Source organism: Dendrobates tinctorius, unplaced genomic scaffold (genome assembly GCF_039654945.1).
Source record: "Dendrobates tinctorius isolate UK_male_01 unplaced genomic scaffold, ASM3965494v1 ptg000129l, whole genome shotgun sequence".
NCBI lineage: Eukaryota > Metazoa > Chordata > Amphibia > Anura > Dendrobatidae > Dendrobates > Dendrobates tinctorius.
The window spans coordinates 11,231,261-11,256,376 of record NW_027361797.1 but is presented as its reverse complement, the minus strand read 5'-3'; the positions used below and the strand labels follow the sequence as shown (position 1 = coordinate 11,256,376).

At 43.1% G+C, this 25,116-nt stretch overlaps 1 protein-coding gene across 5 annotated transcripts in view; it reads right to left on the bottom strand.

Annotated features, from left to right (window-relative positions):
• Positions 1–21,539: 21,539 nt before the first annotated feature.
• Positions 21,540–25,116, bottom strand: part of ABAT (4-aminobutyrate aminotransferase) — a 144,627-nt gene continuing 141,050 nt past the window's right edge. For all 5 annotated transcript variants that reach the window (XM_073542809.1, XM_073542805.1, XM_073542807.1 and 2 more), the window contains one exon: positions 21,540–24,435. In XM_073542809.1, the coding sequence (XP_073398910.1) occupies positions 24,314–24,435 (122 nt within the window). In that variant the 3' untranslated portion in view covers positions 21,540–24,313. The remainder of the gene's footprint in view (positions 24,436–25,116) is intronic.

Genomic DNA, 25,116 nt, shown 5'->3' with positions numbered 1-25,116 from the left:
CAATAATTTAATCATGTACAAGAGATTTATTGACGACCTTTTCTTTATCTGGGATAACTCTGATAGTAGCATCAATAACTTTATTCATGACATTAATAACAATAACTGGGGACTATCATTTTCCTCAGTTTATGAATATGAGAGTATTAATTTTTTAGATATAACTATTTTTATCAAGGATAACACCATTTTAACCAAAACCTTTTTTAAAAATGTGGATATTAATAGTTACATTCCCTTTGATAGTGGACATTATGGAAAATGGCTGAGAAATATCCCAGATAATCAGTTCAAGAGGATTAGAAAAAATTGTTCTAGCTTTGAGGATTTTAAAGACCAAGCTGATATTTTAAAAAATAGATTTATAGATAAAAAATACCCCAATAATCTGATTAAAAGTGCTTACAATAGATGTGTCAATATACCACAAGACACCCTTATTCATGGACAAAAAATAGTTAAACCCGATAATAAAAAATTCATGACAAATTTTATTACTCAATATTGTGCCGAACACACAAGGATACGTAAAATTTTATGTGATAATTGGTATATACTTTTAAATGATCCTATATTGCAAAAATTTCTACCTAAGAATCCAGGAATAACATTCAGAAGGGCACCAACTATTAAGGGATTGGTGGCCCCTAGTCGACCAAAAACTGAATTAACATTGAATCTAATTCAGGCACCTTTAAAAGGGATTTATAAATGTGGAAGAAGAAACTGTCTCTGTTGTAATATTATTACTCATAGAGTAAAATCTGTAAAATCATCTATTACCAATGAAATTTTTCCTATAAAGAATTATTTGAGTTGCACTACTGAATTCGTGATATATCTCATTGAGTGTGGGTGCGGAAAACAATATGTTGGAAGAACAACCCAACCGCTACATTTAAGAGTTAACTCGCATAGATGTAACATCAAAAAAGGTTTTTTACAACATGGTCTTTCTAGACATTTCACTATAAAACATAATAAGGATCCCAGTGAACTAAAAATTAGCCCAATTGAACACATTCCTGTTAATTTTCCTGACAGGTTAGAGCAATTAAATAGAAAAGAAGTATTTTGGATCTATAGGTTAAATACACTTAAACCATTTGGTTTAAACGAAATTTCAGAAGTTTTTCTTTAGAATAGAATAAATGTGATGATTTTCTCTTTTAATAATTTTTTATGAAGCATGTACCTGTTATTCAAAATCAATTTTATCCATTTTGGTATGTTTTATCCCCTTTTTCATGTGCGACTTTTTTATTCCATGTCTTTTTTATTTTACCTCTATTATGTGAATGAATTAATTTATTCCTTTATATTTGCTATATTGTATATGCACGTTTTCATATTTTTGTACAAAAAATGAGTTTTTTCCCTTTTCTTTTCCCCTCCATTATCCTTCTCTCCATCTGTATGAGGGTTAATACGGGTAGCGATCCTGGTTTCCTTCATCAAACGCTGTGCGGGTTCTCCATGGTCAGTGTCTTTCCCCTCTTGCTATCTGATAGTCTGAACATTTGTGAATGAAACCAAGTGACGTGTGAGAGTTTCCACGGACACATATATACATATATATTTTTTAATTGATGGTTCATACAATTTTTAAAAAGCAAAAGTAAGTCTCCTTTATTGTCTAAATTATACACATCAGTTTTTATTATAACATTTTTTTACTATAACTTTTTATTATAACTTTTTATTATAACATTTTATCTTCTCTCCACTAGTCCTTTTTTTCCCCTTCTCCGCCAGGTATGACCTGTCTGTGGTTCAGTGCACTAAGATATACATTTCTTTGTCAAAAAGTTTCATTTAGTTGTCATGAGTTCGTTTTTAAAAAAAACCTTTTTTTAGCATATAAAAACTTTTTTCGGTCTCCTTTTCTTCTCTTTTTTCTTTTCTTCATTTTTTCCTATAATAAAAACATTGCTTTTAATGAATTGAGATTAATCAGTGCATTAGTTCAACTGTGATACTTTGAACCCTGACATTTGCACCAGATGACATGTGACCTTTTTGGCGCCGCTTTTTGAAATCATGCTGTATATAACCTGTGACAGTTCTGTTTGATCATATATTGTCATCCCCTGATGAAGAAATGGTATACATTTCGAAACGCGTTGGGAAATAAATGAATTAATCTTTTTCCTAAATATTGGATTGGTGAATTTATCTGGCAGCGCACAAAAGTCCGAGAATTTATTCCAAAAACTGATGTATGAGAAAGAGGTATACAAATTATTAAGGGATACCAAATGCTATAGGAGACTTACTTTTAATCTCTTGAACTCTTTCTGTTCACAGTTGAAGGCTATTTTGACACAGGCGGTTGACTCCTCGGTAATTAGTCAAAAACAGATGGAATATCTGACTATTGCAACATTTTATATACTTCCAAAGGTACACAAAAATGCATCTTGTCCACCAGGCCGCCCTATTGTGGCAGGCAATAACAACATTTGTGAACCAATCTGCACACTAATTGATCATGTTCTTTATCCCTTGGTAGAAACTCTACCATCTTATTTGAAGGATACAAATGATGTTTTGCGGAAAATGGATGGTCTACAGTTGGAAGATGATATGATTTTAGTGACCTGTGACATCGAATCCCTCTACACGTGTATACGACATGAGGATGGTCTGTCTGCTGTCAAACAATTTTTGAAGATGTCCAATGAAGATGGTGAGTTCATCAAGGATCTCCTCCAGTTTGCACTCACCCATAATTTTTTTTATTTTTTTCTGATCAGTTTTTCCTACAGCTTCAGGGTACAGCTATGGGGGCGGCCTTTGCGCCCTCGTATGCAAATTTGTTCCTGGGACTGTGGGAGAGAAGAATTTTTACAACTGACTCCACACCCCTGGTGGATAGAGTGCAATATTGGGGGAGATACATTGATGATATTTTGTGTATTTGGCAGGGCTCCTTGGATGAGTTACATACATTTGAGTCATCTGAATGATAATGACCTGAATCTGCATGTGACCTATAAAGCAGGAAGATCCGATTTTGAATTCTTGGACGTTTTGTTCCAAGTTGACGAGGTCGGCTTTGTACACTCTGATGTGTTTTGCAAACCCTCTTCAACGAATAGCTCTTGCATTTTTCTTCATCTCATCAACGGAGTCTCATACGTGGTATACCTGTGGAACAATTTTTACGCATGCAACGCATCTGCTCAGAGGAAGAATTGTTTGAAAAGCAGAGTAGAGATTTGAGTGGGAGATTCAAAGAGAGAGGATATCCAAATACGTGTATTAAAAAAGGTTATTGGCATGCAAAGAAAACGGAACGTCTGGAAACACTTCATAAACGTAAATCTAATGAGCAGTCTTCAAGTAAGGTACTCTATACTCAAACCTTTAATTGTAAATGGCATGAAATTAATGCTATCTTGATAAAGCACTGGCAAGTTCTACAATTGGACCCAGTTCTTACACAATATCTACCTCCTAGGCCTGCCATCACATTTAGGAGATCAAGGAACTTCCGTGATAAACTTGTACATAGTCATTACAAGAAAAAGGAAGTTAATGTTTTTGGATCAAGAGGCCCTCAATGGGGCTGTTGTCCACGCGGATCTTGTGTAGCGTGTCCCAACATAGAGAGGTGTGGGGATTTCTCCAATGCTGATGAGAATAGAACATATAAAATTTTGCATTATATATCATGTACTACTACGGCAGTAATCTATAGTTTAAGTTGTCCCTGTAATCTTAAATATGTTGGCCTAACGTCAAGAAAATTGAGGCGTAGGGTGAGGGAACATGTTTTGGACATCAGAGCAGCACAAAATGTCTCTGATAATGATTCTCTAAAAACACTGCCAAAACATCTGAAATTATTTCACCAATGTAATGAATCATTGCTAAAAGTTCGAGGGATTGATCATGTTATACTTGGCGTTAGAGGGGGTGACATTAAGAAGCGTCCTGCACAAATAGAGTCCAAATGGATTTTCAGATTGGATACGGTTGCGCCTAAGGGTCTCAATGAACAGTTGTCTTTTAATGCGTTTTTATAATATTTTAAATTAATTTTTCCTTTCTTTGTTTCCTCTTTGCTTTTAGCTTGTACCCGGTCCTTGGAATATCCCCATCCATCTGATTATCCATATTCTATAGCACTTTATTATATTTTTAGCATATCAAGGATCTATATATATACAGTTGTGGCCAAAAGTATTGACACCCCTGCAATTCTGTCAGATAATACTCAGTTTCTTCCTGAAAATGATTGCAAACACAAATTCTTTGGTATTATCTTCATTTAATTTGTCTTAAATGAAAAAACACAGAGCATGAAGCAAAACATTGATCATTTCACACAAAACTCCAAAAATGGGCCAGACAAAAGTATTGGCACCCTCAGCCTAATACTTGGTTGCACAACCTTTAGCCTAAATAACTGCGACCAACCGCTTCCGGTAACCATCAATGAGTTTCTTACAATGCTCTGCTGGAATTTTAGACCATTCTTCTTTGGCAAACTGCTCCAGGTCCCTGATATTTGAAGGGTGCCTTCTCTAAACTGCCATTTTTAGATCTCTCCACAGGTGTTCTATGGGATTCAGGTCTGGACTCATTGCTGGCCACCTTAGAAGTCTCCAGTGCTTTCTCTCAAACCATTTTCTAGTGCTTTTTGAAGTGTATTTTGGGTCATTGTCCTGCTGGAAGACCCAATGACCTCTGAGGGAGACCCAGCTTTCTCACACTGGGCCCTATATTATGCTGCAAAATTTGTTGGTAGTCTTCTGACTTCATAATGCCATGCACATGGTCAAGCAGTCCAGTGCCAGAGGCAGCAAAGCAACCCCAAAACATCAGGGAACCTCCACCATGTTTGACTGTAGGGACCGTGTTCTTTTCTTTGAATGCCTCTTTTTTTCTCCTGTAAACTCTATGTTGATGCCTTTGCCCAAAAAGCTCTACTTTTGTCTCATCTGACCAGAGAACATTCTTCCAAAACGTTATAGACTTTTTCAGGTAAGTTTTGGCAAACTCCAGCCTGGCTTTTTTATGTCTCGGGGTAAGAAGTGGGGTCTTCCTGGGTCTCCTACCATACAGTCCCTTTTCATTCAGACGCCGACGGATAGTACGGGTTGACACTGTTGTACCCTCGGACTGCAGGGCAGCTTGAACTTGTTTGGATGTTAGTCGAGGTTCTTTATCCAACATCCGCACAATCTTGCGTTGAAATCTCTTGTCAATTTTTATTTTCCGTCCACATCTAGGGAGGTTAGCCACAGTGCCATGGGCTTTAAACTTCTTGATGACACTGCGCACGGTAGATACAGGAACATTCAGGTCTTTGAAGATGGACTTGTAGCCTTGAGATTGCTCATGCTTCCTCACAATTTAGTTTCTCAAGTCCTCAGACAGTTCTTTGGTCTTCTTTCTTTTCTCCATGCTCAATGTGGTGCACACAAGGACACAGGACAGAGGTTGAGTCAACTTTAATCCATGTCAACTGGCTGCAAGTGTGATTTAGTTATTGCCAACACCTGTTAGGTGCCACAGGTAAGTTACAGGTGCTGTTAATTACATAAATTAGAGAAGCATCACATGATTTTTCGAACAGTGCCAATACTTTTGTCCACCCTCTTTTTTATGTTTGGTGTGGAATTATATCCAATTTGGCTTTGGGACAATTCTTCTTGTGTTTTTTCATTTAAGACAAATTAAATGAAGATAATAATACCAAAGAATTTGTGTTTGCAATCATTTTCAGGAAGAAACTGAGTATTATCTGACAGAATTGCAGGGGTGTCAATACTTTTGGCCACAACTGTGTATATATATATGCATTGTTTTATACTATATTATAGATATATATTTTGCACTCGATCGCACGTGTGTCTCACCTCACTTATTTCACTGTATTTTTTATGTGGTTTTATTAATATATTTGTGTATCTATATTTATTATATAATAGAATTTATTGTTAGTATCGCTAAAAAATCTCTTTTATAAGAAAAATATTATGGATGTATTGTATATAGTTGTTTATTCCCAATACGATGTGACTTCTCAGTGATTGGATTTTTGATATTTTTGTATGTAGTATAATATACACATTGCCATCTCTATTTTAAAACCACATGCTAGTGACTTTATATTGTCGTTATATGTTTTTGCAATGCATTTTAAATGTATCTGTAGTTATATGCTTCATTTATTTAGTCTATTTACAAATCTAATTTCCTTTCCGGCTTCCTTAGTCACACCAGTCTGTTTGCGTTTCACGGTGGAGCGCATTAATGGCAACGCTCCACTTTCCGCTTCAGGGGAGGAGATATCTCGGTTTTGCTCTCCCCTTTTTTTCAGAGCGTTCATTCAAAGCCACGTCACTTCCGGTTCCTGTTTTTCAGCGATGGCTTGCGTTCCACACAAGGGCGCTATACTTACAGAGGGAAGAGACATCTCTGCGTTGCTCTCTATTCTGAGCGTTTAGTTAAAGCCACGTCATTTCCGGTTCCGGTTTTCTGGCGGTGGCTTGCGTTCCACACAAGAGCACTATACTTACAGAGGTTCCAGTTTCAGTGATGGCGCGTGCTCCAGTCTGGAACGCATATGATCATTACGCTATGGACATTTATTTTCCTTTTGGATTTAATGTATTCATTTATTAGGGTGACACTACACTCATATTTGCTTGTTAATATTTGTATTGGTTTCACTAATTATTTAATCACATGGGAACCAATAGTTCTTATTGGTCTGGGTTACATATAAATATTTCCCCCTTTTCACCACCTCACTCCTTGAGAAGGCCACGGTGGGCGAAACGTACGTTGGAGCTGGAGGCACACTGAGCCATACAGTGGGGCAAAAAAGTATTTAGTCAGTCAGCAATAGTGCAAGTTCCACCACTTAAAAAGATGAGAGGCGTCTGTAATTTACTTCATAGGTAGACCTCAACTATGGGAGACAAACTGAGAAAAAAAAATCCAGAAAATCACATTGTCTGTTTTTTTTTTCCTTTTATTTGCATGTTATGGTGGAAAATAAGTATTTGGTCAGAAACAAAATTTCATCTCAATACTTTCTGATATATCCTTTGTTGGCAATGACAGAGGTCAAACGTTTTCTGTAAGTCTTCACAAGGTTGCCACACACTGTTGTTGGTATGTTGGCCCATTCCTCCATGCAGATCTCCTCTAGAGCAGTGATGTTTTTGGCTTTTCGCTTGGCAACACGGACTTTCAACTCCCTCCAAAGGTTTTCTATAGGGTTGAGATCTGGAGACTGGCTAGGCCACTCCAGGACCTTGAAACTCTTCTTACGAAGCCACTCCTTCGTTGCCCTGGCGGTGTGCTTTGGATCATTGTCATGTTGAAAGACCCAGCCACGTTTCATCATCAATGCCCTTGCTGATGGAAGGAGGTTTGCACTCAAAATCTCACGATACATGGCCCCATTCATTCTTTCATGTACCCGGATCAGTCGTCCTGGCCCCTTTGCAGAGAAACAGCCCCAAAGCATGATGTTTCCACCACCATGCTTTACAGTAGGTATGGTGTTTGATGGATGCAACTCAGTATTCTTTTTCCTCCAAACACGACAAGTTGTGTTTCTACCAAACAGTTCCAGTTTGGTTTCATCAGACCATAGGACATTCTCTCAAAACTCCTCTGGATCATCCAAATGCTCTCTAGCAAACTTCAGACGAGCCCAGACATGTACAGGCTTAAGCAGTGGGACACGTCTGGCACTGCAGGATCTGAGTCCATGGTGGCGTAGTGTGTTACTTATGGTAGGCCTTGTTACATTGGTCCCAGCTCTCTGCAGTTCATTCACTAGGTCCCCCCCGCGTGGTTCTGGGATTTTTGCTCACCGTTCTTGTGATCATTCTGACCCCACGGGGTGGGATTTTGCGTGGAGCACCAGATCGAGGGAGATTATCAGTGGTCTTGTATGTCTTCCATTTTCTAATTATTGCTCTCACAGTTGATTTCTTCACTCCAAGCTGGTTGGCTATTGCAGATTCAGTCTTCCCAGCCTGGTGCAGGGCTACAATTTTGTTTCTGGTGTCCTTTGACAGCTCTTTGGTCTTCACCATAGTGGAGTTTGGAGTCAGACTGTTTGAGGGTGTGCACAGGTGTCTTTTTATACTGATAACAAGTTTAAACAGGTGCCATTACTACAGGTAATGAGTGGAGGAAAGAGGAGACTCTTAAAGAAGTTACAGGTCTGTGAGAGCCAGAAATCTTGATTGCTTGTTTCTGACCAAATACTTATTTTCCACCATAATATGCAAATAAAAGGAAAAAAAAAACAGACAATGTGATTTTCTGGATTTTTTTTTCTCAGTTTGTCTCCCATAGTTGAGGTCTACCTATGATGTAAATTACAGACGCCTCTCATCTTTTTAAGTGGTGGAACTTGCACTATTGCTGACTGACTAAATACTTTTTTGCCCCACTGTATATCACGGGTATTTATGATTTATGTACATTTTCTGTGCACTTTATTTCAGGCCTTTAGTCTGCTCACTTTATGCGCCTTATAATGTCTATGGAATTTATATGATCATTCTATTTATGTATGGCCCATGTGTATTTATCTCCCATCAATATATGATATATTATGGTATTTGTCCATTGTTCTGGTTTCTCCCTTTATTTATTTTGTGTAATTAAATAAATTTACTTGAGTCTTTATAAATTTAGACTTGTTTGTGGATTATTCATATTTTTTGAGAAGGGTATTATTCCCACTATGTCAATCCCATATCAGGGGACTGAAATTCTGAACTAAAGTTGTCAAATGCAATCAATTTCCATAAGTCCTCGCTACTCTGGATATCGCCCTTGAAAATACAGATGGCAGAGGCTTGTTCCTTCCTGGCTCCCTATCAATATCTTCTGTAGTTATTTGATAACAGGTCGCACATGCTCTGAATTCTGGCTATTCCGGTGGGGATCCTCTTCTTACTATACAATGAGATGGAGCATGTGTGACTGCACGGGGTGGACATGGGTACAGTACGCCAGCTCCCATCCCCTCTACCTGCGCTGCTCGTTATGTGATTGATAGACACTAGTGATGAGCGAACGTGCTCGGATAAGGTGTTATCTGAGGACACTTGGGTACTACCTGACTGTCCTCAGCGTGTTTGAATAATATGTTCCAATCCCCACGGCTGCATGTCTCGAAGCTGCATGAGTGGCGGCTGTCGAACACCCGCGAGACATGTAGGCACAGGGACTCACCAATCAGAGGTCAGCTTTCATTTTTTTAAACAGCAGTAGTAAAATGAAATCTATGTCTTGATTGGTTGCTATGTGCAATAAACACAGTGTTTTGGAGGCTGGAGAGGACACATGGGGAGATTATTTCTGCAACACATCTGGATGATTAGAAACCTTTATACAGGGTGGGGAGGTGAGAATTATATTGATATAAAATAGAAACTACGCACAGCACCATGTGTCCTGTGAGCTCTGCCCCGGGGGCCACTCGCAGATCACAGAGTGATTAGTCAAGTAGCTAACGTTATCCGTCTAAGGAGCCTGGAGAAGAAGTATGGGTTTGTGGGAAATGTAGTTTACACTGGTGAAGGCATGGTGGAGTTATCTTAGACTTTACGGAGTTTGAAAAAAAATAAATTCTGGGATAACCCCTTTAATGTTGAAAGAGGAGAACTTGCACTGAATATGAAAGGAAATGAGTCAGGCCTGAAGAAGAAACCAAGAGATCTGCGGAACCAGGGTGTTTTCACATTGTGTTTTTGCCAACATTCAGTGGTCCCTTTGCGGTCAGGTCCGAAACGCTTGCAAAAAGGAGATTTTTGTGTACTCACCGTAAAATCTCTTTCTCTTAGCCTTTAATTGGGGGACACAGAACCGTGGGTGTTATGCTGCTGTCCACTAGGAGGCGACACTATGCATAATCTGAAAAAGATTAACTTCGGCTCCTCCTCTGCAGTATACACCCCTGGACGGCGTCAGCCTTCTCCAGTTTTGTGCAAAAGCATTAGGAGGAATATACCAGAAACATAACCATGCCTGTAAGAAGGCTACCATAAATGAGCTCAAATAATATAAGAACCCAGCTCAAACAATGAGAACCCAAACGTAACAACGGCCCGCAAGGGCAACAGGGTGGGAGCTGTGTCCCCCAATTAAAGGCTAAGAGAAAGAGATTTTACGGTGAGTACACAAAAATCTCCTTTACTCTGTCGCCTTATTGGGGGACACAGAACCGTGGGACGTCCCAAAGCAGTCCCTGGGTGGGAAGCAGTGGACGAATATTGTACTGACGGTTCCCTAAATTTGGGGTACTGCCGCCTGCAGGACCCGTCTACCCAGGCTCGCATACGCTGAGGACTGGGTATGCACTCTGTAGTGTTTTGTAAATGTGTGCAGGCTAGTCCAAGTGGCTGCCTTACACACTTGATGTGCCGAGGCTTGATGCTGAATGGCCCAAGAGGCCCCTACCGCCCGCGTAGAGAGCCGTGATACCGGCCGGAAGAGCAGAATTGTTAAGGTGGTAAGCTTCTTGAATGGTGGACTTGATCCACCTAGCAAGGGTGGCGTTGAAAGCCGGTAGGCCCTTGCGAACGCCTTCTGGAAGAAGGAAAAGTGAGACTTCCGAAAGGGAGCAGTCCTAGACACGTAAATACGCAATGCCCTGACAAAGTCTAGCGTATGCAGAGCCTTCTCCACTCTATGAACGGGAACCGGGCAAAGAGATGGTAATGAGATTTTCTCATTGAGGTGGAAGGTGGACACAACCTTCGGAAGGAAGGATGGCACTGTACGGAGAACCACCATGTCCTGATGAAAAACCAGGAAGGGTTGTCTGCAGGAAAGAGCTGAAAGTTCAGACACCCTGCGTAGCGAGGTGATTGCCACCAGGAAAAACCACTTCCTGTGATAGAAAGCGGAGTGAGACCTCCTTTAGGGGTTCAAAAGGAGGTGACTGTAGTGCTGTCAAGACCAGGTTGAGGTCCCACGTCTCCGACGGATGTTTGTAGGAGGGAACCAATCGAGAAACCCCTTGGAGAAAAGTCTTCACTTGCGGCTTGTTAGCAAAATGCCTCTGAAAGAGCACTGAAAGCGCTGACACCTGGCTCTTAAGCGAACCCAGGGATAGCCCGGCGTCCAGGCCTGACTGAAGGAAACCGAGGACCTTTGGAAGAGAATAGGGGAGTGGGATGTGCCCACGAAATTCGCACCATGTGAAGAAAGCCTTCCAGGTACGATAGTAAGTTTTGGCTGAAGTTGGCTTTCGAGCCCTGATCATGGTTTTAACAACGTCCGATGAAAAAACCTGCTTGGGTCAAAAACCAGGTCTCAATGGCCACGCCATCAAATTGAGAGCCCCTGATTTCTGGTGGAAGAACAGGCCTTGTGACAGAAGTTCGGGACGTGTGGGGAGACGCCAGGGAGCCTCTGCTGTAAGTTGCACTACGTCGGCGTACCATGTACGCCTGGGCCAGTCTGGAGCGAATAGGATGGTGGGGAACACCCTCTTGTTTGATCTTCCTCAGGACTCTGGAAATCAGGGGAAGGGGTGGAAAAATGTACAGAAGCTGGAACTGGGTCCAGTCCTGAACCAGGGCATCTGCTCCGAGCGACTGCGGATCGCGCGTCCTGGCCATGAAATTGGGAACTTTGGCATTGAGATGGGATGCCATCAGAACCACGTCCGGGGTCCCCCAACGATGGCAGATCTGATGGAAAACTTCGGGATGGAGAGACCACTCCCCCGAGTCCATTCCTTGACGGCTGAGATAGTCGGCTTCCCAGTTGTCCACACCCAGAATGTGGACCGCAGAGAGTACCGACCTCGCATCCTCCGCCCAGTGTAGGATACGTGTTACTTCGTTCATCGCCTGGATGCTGCGGGTGCCGCCTTGATGGTTCACGTATGCCACCGCCGTGGCATTGTCCGACTGCACTCTGATATGAGAGTCTGCTAGCAAGTGATGGAAGGCTTTCAATGCCAGGAAGATGGCCCGAATTTCCAGGATGTTGATGGGCATGGTCACTTCCATTGGTGACCACTTGCCTTGCGCTCTGTGATGTAGGTGTACCGCGCTCCAACCCGTAAGGCTTGCGCCGGTGGTCAAAACCTTTCAGTGACCGGAGAGAAAAGGATTTTCCCATTGCAAGCGAGGTTGGCTGGAGCCACCAGTGCAGGAACCTCCTGGTTTTCGCTGATAACCGGAACTCTCTCTTGAGGGAGAACAGATTCCTGTCCCAGGACTTGAGGATGGGGTCTGAGGTGAATCTGGGCAAATGGTACCGCCTCCATTGCCGCTGCCATCCTGCCCAGTCCGCTCATGGCATACCGGAGAGATCGGGGGAAACCGCGGAGGAGAGTGTGAACTCCCAAACGGAGGGCCAGTGCCTTGTCCCTGGGGAGGATCACCAGACCCCTGGAGATGTCAAATAGCATCCCCAGGAAGGTCAGAGACTGACTTGGGGTAGTCGAGGACTTCTGTAAATTGACTAACCATCCAAGGCGACTCAGAGTGTCGATCGTGATTGAGACTTTGACCTCGCAGTCCTTGAAGGTGGGGGCCTTGATGAGGAGGTTGTCCAGGTATGGAACGACTACTATGCCTCTGGAGTGCAGAACGTCCATGGTAGCTGCCATGTCCTTTGTAAATGTTCTGGGAGCCGTGGCGAGACCAAACGGGAGGGCCACAAACTGGTAATGGTCTTGGTTGATTGCGAGTTTGAGAAATCTCTGATGGGCGAAGCAATCGGTATATGCAGGTATGCGTCCTGTATGTCTATGGAGGCGAGATATTCTCCTTCCTCCATGGACACAACGATTAACCGGAGGGATTCCATGCGAAGGTGACGAACTCGAACATACTTATTCAGTTGCTTGAGGTCTAGTATGGGTCGGACGCTGCCTCCCTTTTTGGGCACCATGAACAGGTTGGAGTAGAACCCTCGTAAGCGCTCGTCTGCTGGAACCGGTATTATGACTCCTGCTTGCAGGAGGGATGAAACCGCTTGATGGAAGGCTTGAGCTTTGAGTGGAGGTTTTGGAGGGACAGAGAGAAAAAACCTGTGCGGTGGGCTGGTAGTAAACTCGATTTTGTATCCTGAAGACACTATTTCCTTGACCCACCTGTCTTCTGTAATAGGCAGCCAGACCTGCTGAAAGAGTAGCAGTCGTCCGCCTACAAGTGGGGTGTTTTCCGGAGGGGATGAGTAATGATGAATGAAAAGTCTGAGCTTTCCCTCCCTTGGATTTTGCCTGGCTTTCCTATTAAGTCTTTTAAACGTGCGTTTTGGTTTCAGCTGAGGGAGGGAAGTACTTTTACCCCCGGTAGCATTGGATATCATTGTATCCAGCTTTTCACCGAAAGGACGGCCCCTGAAGTACGGGAGATTTGTTAGGGACTTTTTTTTTTTTTTTTTTTAAGGCCGCATCCGCCTTCCATTGTCTTAGCCAGAGAATATGCCGGATTGTGATGGCATTTGATGCTATTTCCGCTACCCCTCTTGCTGAATCCAACGCTGCATGGACCATGTAATCTGTCACTACTGCAATTTGCACCGCCTGGTCCGCCAGCTGAGGATTTGAAGCTTGGAGGCCCTGTTGTAATAGATCAGCCCAGGCCATAATGGCCTTGGCTGCCCAAACTGAAGCAAATGCAGGAGCTAAAGAGGCACCTGCCGCCTCGAAGATAGACAGGTAGAACGCATGGCTCGTTCAGTCTGCTGCGTCCTTGAGGGTTGAGCTGTCAGGCAGCGAGAGAAGCGTTTGTGCTGTCAGCCTAGAGACTGGAGGATCCACCTTAGGCGGATCTGTCCAATCCTTAGTGTCCTTCTGTGGGAAGGGGTACTTTGCTTTCAAGTATTTGCGATTGGCGTTTTCTCAGGCTGCGAAAAATGCTTAAAAAGTATTTTTTTTTTTTTTTTTTTGAAATTCCGGGTGATCAAGAAAGACCTCAGATGGTTTCTGAACACTTTCAAAGGAAATCTTGTGTTCTGGTACTTCAGGGGTTGGATCAGAAAAGTCTAGCACCCGAAGGATGGAAGAGATTATATCCTCAACTAGCGCAGCATTGCTAGAGGGACAAGGGAGCAGAGCGTTCCTTGTTTCGTTATCTGAGTTGGAGTCACATATGCCCTCTGAGTCTTGTGTGGTCTGGGATCGTTGTGGAGATCCACATTGTCTCTCTCTATCAGGGGACGGTCTCGGTGACCTGTAGCCACTGTCTCTCCCTGGAGGGGGACGACCTAGTGCTATGTGAGGACGCAGATGAACGCGACCTGTGGGTCCGCTTACGTCTCGAACTGTCGTAAGCGGCCTGTTCCTGATACCGGACGTCCCTTTGCTGGGTAACGTTCATAGTCGAGACATGACCCTGCAGAGCCTGCAGTAGTGAGGAGGTCAGGTTATCTATAGACTTTGTTATAGACTGCGACATCTGAGTCGCCCATTCTGGCGCAGTAGCGGACGCAGAAGCATTGCTGTTCTTTGGGTACAGTCCCAGCAGTGCGGGTACGTGCTGCCGCTGGGGAGAGTGGCCTTGCAGGCTGTGCAGACTGCATAAAAGCAGTCTTGCCTGGTCCTTTTTTTTTGAGCCCGACATAGTAACTATTCGCAGAGGCCCTACAGGTGTATCTACGCAGAGGAAAGGAGGAGTAGGGGAGCGTTATAGGTTACAGGAACTCACAGCTGAGTACAAAGAACCCAGCTGTGATCTTACCCCACCGGTGCTCCCCCTAGGTCCAGCGCTGATAAATCCTCTTGTGCCCCCCAGAGACTGCTGTGCTGCCTTCAGTTTCTTCAGGTGCAGCAAGATGGCCACCGGATTCTGAGGTGGAGGGGGAAGGGGGCGGAGAGCTGAAAAGGGCGCGCGGAGCTATGTAAAAGCGCGCCCTTCCTGTCTCGATCCGCCCCTTCTGTGACACTGTAGTGTCATTTTTCGTCATCCGGGGGCTGGCCGGGGGGCGGGCCGGGGGGCGGGCATAAGGCGGTGACTTCGGCTAGGCCGAAGCCGCGGCCTAAATTTGATAGCTCATGCCCAGAAGGGCTCCAGGACGGCGCAGTTGTCCGGGGGAGGGTCGGATTCCAACCAGACCCCCCCCCGGATTGAACGGTAGGCTAGCGGTGGGGACATGAGCGCCACCTGGACCCTGTGGGGGGTCCCTTTGAGGCGCTATGCAGCTGGTGCTGCCGCAGAGACAGGGGTGCCGGGAGCCCTGTCTCTGACAAGTGCCATGCCTGCCTGCACCTCCCCCGGTCCAAACAGGAGCCCGCAGCTGGGCTGGGGTCCCTGGACATGTAAGTGGCCGAATGGTGCCTGGTACAGGCCCTACCTGCGGTGTCTCGACCTAATGCCCCCAGAGGGGGATTAGGGAGGGTGCTGCTGTCACCGTCAGGGGGCTTCGTCCTACCCTCGACCTCAACCCAGAGCCCAAGGAAACTGGGGAAGGAGGGGGGGTTCTCGACTTCGAACCAGTACCCGAGGGACTGGGGAAGGAGCGACATGGGGAAGAGCCATCTCGACCTCAACCGGGTACCCCTTAATAGGGGACCGAGGAGGGAGCCATGCCGGGGGTCTCACTGGAGACCCGCTTTTCTTCATCTGTAATCCGTTGAAAAAAATTAAGGAAAAAAACGGAAGAGAAAAAAATCTTAGGTGTGCCTCCTTGCGACACTAAGCAAAAACTGGAGAAGGCTGACGCCGTCCAGGGGTGTATACTGCAGAGGAGGAGCCGAAGTTAATCTTTTTCAGATTATGCATAGTGTCGCCTCCTAGTGGACAGCAGCATAACACCCACGGTTCTGTGTCCCCCAATAAGGCAGAGTAACGGGATTCGGGCATATGCACCGATGGGGGCCATGGACTATAACGGTGTCTAAAGAGTCAGCGTGCGCTCTGAATTGCATTATTTTGAGGCTTATAGGTCTACTGGAGGCGGACACCCATCCACAGTCTACTACATCTGAGAGTGTCTCCTGTAGGCGTATATGTCCAAAAATAATAATGCACAACAGAGCACACTGACTTTGTTGGGAATATCGGCTATGGCCCTGTCTGCACGTATGCCCGAATCCCGTTTTGTGGGGCTTTTGGATGCAAGCATCGACTGAACGTGGGCAAGAACGCAATGTGAAAGGGGGCCTAAATATAATTTTTTGTCTTTCAAACTTATGGACAATTTTCAACTTTCATTGATTTTCAGTGGTGTTTTTTTTTTTTTTATATAGAAACATAAAATAAAATTGTGCTGGTGTCAGGAGAATTATCCCATCAGGTGAGATCATTGGGTTCCTTTGACAATTGTGAGGTTTATTAGGATTATGGACCAATCATGGAATAGATATTACTCAACAAAACAACCATTCTGTATAAACTACGTCCTGTTCTAAGAACTGCTACATGAAAAGCCGGGCAAACCGAAGGCCAGATGTGTGTAGCCCTACTGTCCACCTCATATCATTACAGGAGGCGGCAAGTAACCCTAGAAGCTGACTAGTACGAGTCAGCGTATGCCATAATGGGCAACATTCTACCAAAGAAGCCTGCCGTGTCCATTTCTAGAAGTCTATAGCCACAGAGAGTACGGGGTGTGTGTGAAAAGCAGGGCTGTGGAGTCGGTAAGCCAAACCTGCGACTCCGACTCCTCAATTTCCCTTACACCGACTCCACGACTCCGACTCCCACATATATTGCTTATATTTAAGTGAAAAATTTATTGTAGTACAATGTGAACATCAGACATTTAATCATTTCTATGATCCAATAATCAAGATATTTACATAGAACATAATATCTATTTATTGGAATACAACTTTAGAACACAAAAAACTGTAATAAATTGTAAATATGTAATACACTGTAAACATGTACATGTATACGGTACAGACCAAAGTGTAGACACACCTTCTCATTCAAAGAGTTTTCTTTATTTTCATGACTATGAAAATTGTAGATTCATTCTGAAGGCATCAAAACAATGAATTAACACATGTGGAATTATATAATTAAAGTGTGAAACAACTGAAAATATGTCTTATATTCTAGATTCTTCAAAGTAGCCACCTTTTGCTTTGATTACTGCTTTGCACACTCTTGGCATTCTCTTGATGAGCTTCAAGTGGTAGTCACCAGAAATGGTCTTCCAACAGTCTTGAAGGAGTTCCCAGAGATGCTTAGCACTTGTTGGCCCTTTTGCCTTCACTCTGCGGTCCAGCTCACCCCAAACCATCTCGATTGGGTTCAGGTTTGGTGACTGTGGAGGCCAGGTCATCTGGCTTAGCACTCATCACTTTCCTTCTTGGTCAAATAGCTCTTACATAGCCTGGAGATGTGTTTGAGGCCATTGTCCTGTTGAAAAATAAATGATGGTCCAACTAAACACAAACTGGATGGAATAGCATGCCGCTGCAAGATGCTGTGGTAGCCATGCTGGTTCAGTATGCCTTCAATTTTGAATAAATCCCCAACAGTGTCACCAGCAAAGCACCCCCACACCATCACACCTCCTCCTCCATGCTTCACGGTGGGAACCAGGCATGTAGAGTCCATCCGTTCACCTTTTCTGCGTCGCACAAAGACATGGTGGTTGGAACCAAAGATCTCAAATTTCGACTCATCAGACCAAAGCACAGATTTCCACTGGTCTAATGTCCATTCCTTGTGTTCTCTAGCCCAAACAAGTCTCTTCTGCTTGTTGCCTGTCCTTAGCAGTGGTTTCCCAGCAGCTATTTTACCATCAAGGCCTGCTGCACAAAGTCACCTCTTAACAGTTGTTGTAGAGATATGTCTGCTGCTAGAACTCTGTGTGGCATTGACCTGGTCTCTATTCTGAGCTGCTGTTAACCTGCGATTTCTGAGGCTGGTGACTCGGATGAACTTATTCTCCGCAGCAGAGGTGACTCTTGGTCTTCCTTTCCTGGGGCGGTCCTCATGTGAGCCAGTTTCTTTGTAGCGCTTGATGTTTTTTGCCAATGCACTTGGGGACACTTTCAAAGTTTTCCCAATTTTTCGGACTGACTAACCTTCATTTCTTAAAGTAATGATGGCCACTCGTTTTTCTTTACTCAGCTGCTTTTTTCTTGCCATAATACAAATTCTAACAGTCTATTCAGTAGGACTATCAGCTGTGTATCCACCAGACTTCTGCACAACACAACTGATGGTCCCAACCCCATTTATAAGGCAAGAAATCCCACTTATTAAACCTGACAGGGCACACCTGTGAAGTGAAAACCATTTCCGGTGACTACCTCTTGAAGCTCATCAAGAGAATGCCAAGAGTGTGCAACGCAGTAATCAAAGCAAAAGGTGGCTAATTTGAAGAACCTAGAATATAAGACATACAGTATTTTCAGTTGTTTGACACTTTTTTGTTAATTATATAATTCCACATGTGCTAATTCATAGTTTTGATGCCTTCAGAGTGAATCTACAATTTTCATAGTCATGAAAATAAAGAAAACGCTTTGATTGAGAAGGTGTGTCCAAACTTTTGGTCTGTACTGTATATATATATATATATATATATATATATATATATACACACACACTATGACTTATCTCGGTACGATAAAGCCTAGATCCTCAGGCTACATTCACACTATGGGCGTAGCCAGGATTAAACCTTGGGGGGGGGGGGAGGGGCAGAATCTTACTGTTCCGCAGAATTTCATACTGCACACCTCAGCTGCTGCAGAACCTCATACTTCACACCCCTACACTTGAAAATAAAGCCTGCACCTTAAGAAGATGTGGTGATGAATGCAGTCTATTTATTCCAACTATCAGTTGATGTTACTGAAGACGAGCAATGCCTGTCCTGGGCGTCCTTTTGGGCAGCTATGAGGTGTCCCTGACTGGTGCTAAAAAAAAGGAGAGTTAGTCTGTGTGCTATCCGGCTTTCATTCTTTTTGGTACAGATATGATTTGGATAGACAGATATGGATAAATGGATATATAGATAGAGCAGATTTCTTATCTGCTTTTGCTATTGAAAACATTATCTATGAGCTCAAAAACTTTTCAGGTGATGCGGTTTTTTAAAAAGCTGATCTGCTTTTGCAACTGAAAAACGTATCCTCAAAAAACGCAGGAAAAATGCTGTGTGTGAATGTAGCCTTAGATCAGGAATAGAACAGCCATTTATAGGACATTTCATAACTTTCCCAAATTCCTATGAAAAAATATTCAGCACATTCTGCATTGAACTACTGTACCCAATTTATTATATATTTTAGGAGTCGGAGTCAGTCTATTTTATACCGACTCCAACTCCACCAAAATGAGCACCGACTCCGACTCCACAGCCCTGGTGAAAAGGACACATGGTGTTTTTCGATATTGCACAGACTAACATTACCATCCTTGCAGCTTTTGCCACAGTAGCCTGTTCTGACCACTTCATGTTCTGGTCAATGGCTAGGAGAGGAGTAGACACTGGAGGCATCCTTAACTAGAGCCGTGATTGTAGACAATAAATTGGCTTTTAGATCTTATCCCGACACTCAGCACTGCTGCTCCACAATATGCAGCCTTGACCGCCAGTGAAATAAATGCCATAATAGATGCCATGTATGATTATCAGTACTACAGCGTCCAACACAGCCTCTGCGGATCACCAACGCTATGTAGTACTGATGGTCATCAATGTATGAGGACACAGGCATTTGGTAAATGTGAGGTTATGGCCACTTACTAAAGACTAAAGGACAAATGGACGAGTCCACAGACTTTCTCCAGCACGGAACTTCAGTTGTGTCGCTATTATTGTGTTTTATTAGTCAGTTCACCCTCAGTAATCAGTGTTTACATTTAGTGACAATAAGCAGAGGAAAATGAGCAGGCTATATCTATGTATACGTATGGCCAGACAGTAGATTGCTAATGGTAAATGTAAGCAATCATTCTATCAATCCATTGTTCTACCAGCTTAGGCCCATTGTGTGGAAGGAGATAGTAGACCCAGGGGAGCCGTCACTACAGGGGGTCTCACATGCATTCTCAGGTGATGGAATATGCTTTGTTCTGTGAGCTAAAGAATAATGTTTAAGGGGGAGGGAGAAAAGGAAACTGGGGTTGAATCAGGCAGTTGTTCGATGGGAGAGGGTCCAAGCTGGGATGCATGGATGATCCATGGAGTTTTGGAGATTGATTGTTGGCTAGAGGTATCCATGGGCTATAGTTGTGATGTCCATCGTCTGGAGGAACATTGGCTGGGACTGCACACTATACCGGCTGCAGATATCAAAAGCTGTGGGCCAACCAAAAGTTGGGAGACAGTGGGTATTGCCTGGGACGGGGCCAGTGGAACTACCGATCTCAGATTGGAAACTTGTGGACTGGGGACATTGTATGTAGGCCATTTGTTGTACAACCATGGATGTATGGAATAAAAATAGTTGCATCGTTAACCTGCCTAGGTGATTTTTATAACCCACAACCTCAGATCTTCACAGTAAAGATGACCTGCTTACTGTGCAGAGACCAATATAGAAAAGAAAAAACTGGCGTCTCCGGTAAAATCTTAGCAGCTTTATTACATTTCCATTAAAATCGGGCCACAAAGAGGACAGTGTTCTGGTGTTGATGCGTTTCGAATTTAGCAGTCTTTATCATAACATTGTTACAATTAAGACTGCTAAAGTCGAAATGCATCAAAACCAGAACACTGTCAAGTTTGTGACCCGATTTTAATGGAAATGTAATAAAGCTGCCAGGATTTTACCGGAGACGCCATTTTTTTTTCTTTCTGACTTCGGACTCATTTGCCCAGGCAGAGGTGCTTGCTGGATCTTTTGAAACTTTTCCGATGGTGGAGGTCTACAATGGTGAGCTTATCTAGCTTTCTACTCTGCAGGGTACCTTCCTCTCAATAAAATGTTTCTCCTTTCTTCTGCCGTGGGGTCCGGTGTAAAATCAAATTCATGCTTTCGACCAAATTCAGAATGGTACCAACTGGAAATGGCAAATTCAATAGAAAAAAAAAAAAAGACAGCGTCCAATGCAGGTGGAAAAAAAACATCACGGGTCCATTTATTCTGGTAAAGATGTGATATTCCGACCAGCCATAGATCTTTTTAATGCTTGAAAAAAAAACAACCTATGGCTCGTCAAAACGTCTCATCTCTGGCAGAATAAATGGAACTGTGATGTTTTTTATTTCCACATGCATTGGACTCTGTCTCTTTTTCCACTGAATTATTTCTAAGCATCTTCCCTGGAACTTTTTTGACGGTGCGTCCTTTTTGTGCCCATTTGCTCTCTGTAATTGTCCAACACTGGAGTGCTGTGAGCCACCTTCATTTTTAGAAATGGCACGTTAACTTGATCAGTCTCCCATCTTTACGAATTTCAGCTTAGAAGATTAGAGACCATACATTAACCAAGCCAGCTCTGTCCTCTGTCAAGATTCCCTAATTTCTTTTACATGTTTTTATCTCAAGTTTTGTCTGTTAAGTGTCCACAGTGTGAACGGGCTCCTACACATTCCAACTTTACCAATATGTTCCGGCTCGTTTGCTTGGTTTTACTTCCGTACTAGACAAAATAAACTTCCAACCAGGATAATAAACTTACAAATACATTTTATTTCTTACCAATTAACACACAAAGCGGTTAAATCCACAGATTTCTGGACATGAACACAGAAGTGCGGTTCGTCTTGACATGTTTGGCACTATTCATACACTGTAAACGGCTCGCTTGCTTTCAGAAAGCACCTAGTGTAATCAGTCTTGGGTCAAATTTCCTTCATATTTGGAGTACAGAAAAAACGCGGGCTCCTAAGTGTAAAAATGTTATATACATTAAAGTTATCGCCCCTCCAAAAAAAAAAAATAAAGCCTAGTAATTACTTGTGTGGAGGGTCCACATTCATTACAAGCCTTGAACATGCTACAAACACGTTAGTCATGGTCAGCAGAAGACTGGCAATCACTGGTGTCCTTACACTATTAGTATATCAAAAAAGGGGATTGTTTTAGGAAAAGCTCATTTTGGATAAATGTAGATCTGTCATCAACTGAATGGAAAGTGGCGGAGCGGTGGCCATTACCACGAGATGTGTCAAATGCAGCCATCTCGTCCACTCAGATTTATTTCTATGGGACGGGCTGCATACACAGTCTTGAGACGTATGGCTTACATTGCAGATTTTGCAAAGACAAAACACAAAATTAAGTTGATTTGTATTTGTGGCTTTTCTTGAAATGGAGATTTTAAGACATAAAAACATTCATGATCTCAGCAACTTGAATATTGTTTGCAGATGGAATAAATGTGAGATATTACATAACAGAGAAGGGGACGAATTGATGCTAAAACTCCTCATGACCGGGTGATTTTCTGATTTTTTGCTTTAGTTTTTCCTTTCCTAATAGAGGCAGATGATGGCTGAATAAGTTAACCATCATCTGCCTGGAAAGTTGCAAGCTTGGATTGAGAGTCCGCATCAAGATCGGGGAGCAAATGAAGTACTGTTACATCATATGTCGGTAAGGGGTTCTCCGGTGGAAAAAAGTTATTGTCACCCACAGAATAGATGATACTGATTGATTGGTGGGAGTCCAATCCCTGGGATGGACAAACAGGGATCTTTTATTCCCCTTAGAATGGAGTGGCAATGTGCAAGCCCAACTGCAGCTCTATTCACTCCCTATGGGTCTGCCGGAAAAAGCAACTCATAGGGAATGAATGGGGCTGTGGTCAAGTATGTGCACTGGCCCTCCATTTTAATGGGAATACAGGTATACCGCTCTGATGACTGGTGCAGGTTCCGCTGATCAATAAATTATCACCTAGCCCAAGGATAGCTGATAACTTGTTTTCACTATATGATCCCTTTAAAGGACTCTATGGGTTCATGTACCTACCAATGAGGAAATCACATTAGGGCTTTGCACTTGATACGTTAGGCAGTAATTGGGTCACTGACATTAGATTGGGGGGGGGGGGGTGTCCATGGCTACAGAGGTTGTCCCGAATGATGCATTCTCGTAGTGATAAGGGGTCCTCACCACTACTCACACAAATGGTCTCCAGCTCTGTGACTGCAATGGAGGATCAGTAGGGATAGTCAGGGCACATGGCCAGCAAATGTTAACTGGTCCATGCACGTGTGACGCTCGGTATTCCAGAGATGGGGTCAGTGGAAGCAGCAGCTTTCTGCTCTGGCTCAGTACAGAGGTTGCAGAAATGCTGCAGATTGGTTATATAAATGATGCACATTTCTGGTTGAAGAATCAACTTTTGATCTGAAGGGTTAGAAGCAGGACTAGTCCAGTGGGCGTCTCTTCACCCGAACTAGTCCTGCTGAAGATCTTTTAACCACGCCCCTCCTGGGCATGACTGACAGCCTGCATACTATACTAGTTATGGTAGGACCATTATGCAGGCTGTCAGTCATGCCCTACGTCAGGTCTAATCCGGGAGACACTGCAGGTTAAATTTCTTGATAGATTCTTCAAACACTGTAGCTTTAGTAAGTAATGAAAATAAATCAGCACCTATACTGCTATTGTAGTGATTGGGGACACTCCGGCATCTGACAGGATGGTTTTAATGGCCGTTGACATGGAGGACAAATGACAATTTTTGACATTTCATACGATGTAAAACACTGAATCTCCTGTCAATTCACCAAACTGTACAAATAAACTACACTACTATCTAGATGCATCTGTATACATGGCTCAGTGTGATCTTTGTACAAAAAAAAGTGTTCATTAGAAGAAGTATACGGCATCACCTCTAGAAATATTTCTGATATTATACCTAAAAGCTACGAAATATCTATGTACAATATCACATGCAGGAAGAGCCGTTATGTCCATAGTGGACCTCGGTTATCTTAAACATCAGGCAGTATGGCGGTATTAAGTTTGTAGACATTTATATTATCTTCTAGCTATAGACTTACAGGGAATTTCTCACAATGTGGCGACATTACGCAGGATAGGGCAGGCCCGAAAATTCCTTATTTAATTATTAATACAAGACAACACGAACACTGATCGGACATTATTTAAAGAATTAGTATTCATTTCACAGTCTGAGTGTTCCATAATTAACAATATTACTATTTCATATTCCATAACATCCCTGAACACAGCAAGGTGTACACTTACAAAAAAAAAAGTTAAATTTTCCTATGAAAATATATATTGTGGCACATTGAAACTGCTTTTTATGGAGACACTGTTTTGGCTTGAGAGCAAAAAATAACCTCCATCCATTTTTGTGCGACCTGAACTGTGCGTACATGGTAGTAGAGATTAATAGACAGAACTTATTCCGTGACATCTTCCTTCTTTTGGACTAAGGCAACAAAGCGGAATAGAAATCTACTTGAAATCTGCCAGGATGTCATTGAAGATGTTTAGGAACAAGTGTGCATGGTGCTCCTTGAAAACCAGGGTTGGTCTGAACCGAATGGACCGATCTCCACAACCTCCGAGCACAACACCTAAACAGATAAAGTAGGTCAGTATGTTCTCCATCGGTTTACATAAGGTGCACACATAACCACGGACGGAGAGAGACAACTGAGGACAGCACTCAGCCATCTCCTGCAGTCAACCCCGCCATCTCCTACAGTCAACCCCGCCATCTCCTACAGTCAACCCCGCCATCTCCTACAGTACTTTGTAGTAGAGCTGTGGTCACACACAGGCAGTAAAGCTCAATACAAACCTAACAGGAACAAGAGTTTATGACCCCTCATTCTAGTGATCATGAAGGTCCCAGCGATAACTTTATTCCCTGTTCGTGGTCTCAACCCCTTTAAAGAGGACCTGTGACCCTCCCTGTTGGAATGGCCACTGTTCTCCTGAATCTGGTGTTGGTTTTTATGTTTTCGTCTCATCACTCCTGAGATATGGCTGCCTCTTGTATGTAAATCTAATCTTTTCTGTCCAACTGGGCGTGGTGCTCAAGAAGATGCCCATAAAGAGAAATTGAGGCCTAAACCCACTTGGCCAAAATAGTACAATTTACAGGTAAGTGAGGGCCATATCTTGGGAACAGAGAGGTATTAGAGCAAAATAAAAACAATGCCACGCTCCGGAGATCAGCAACGTATACAAAGTAAAAAAACAAAAAAAAAAAAAACAAACTTATTTATGGCAAGTGATTGGTCCTCTTTAAA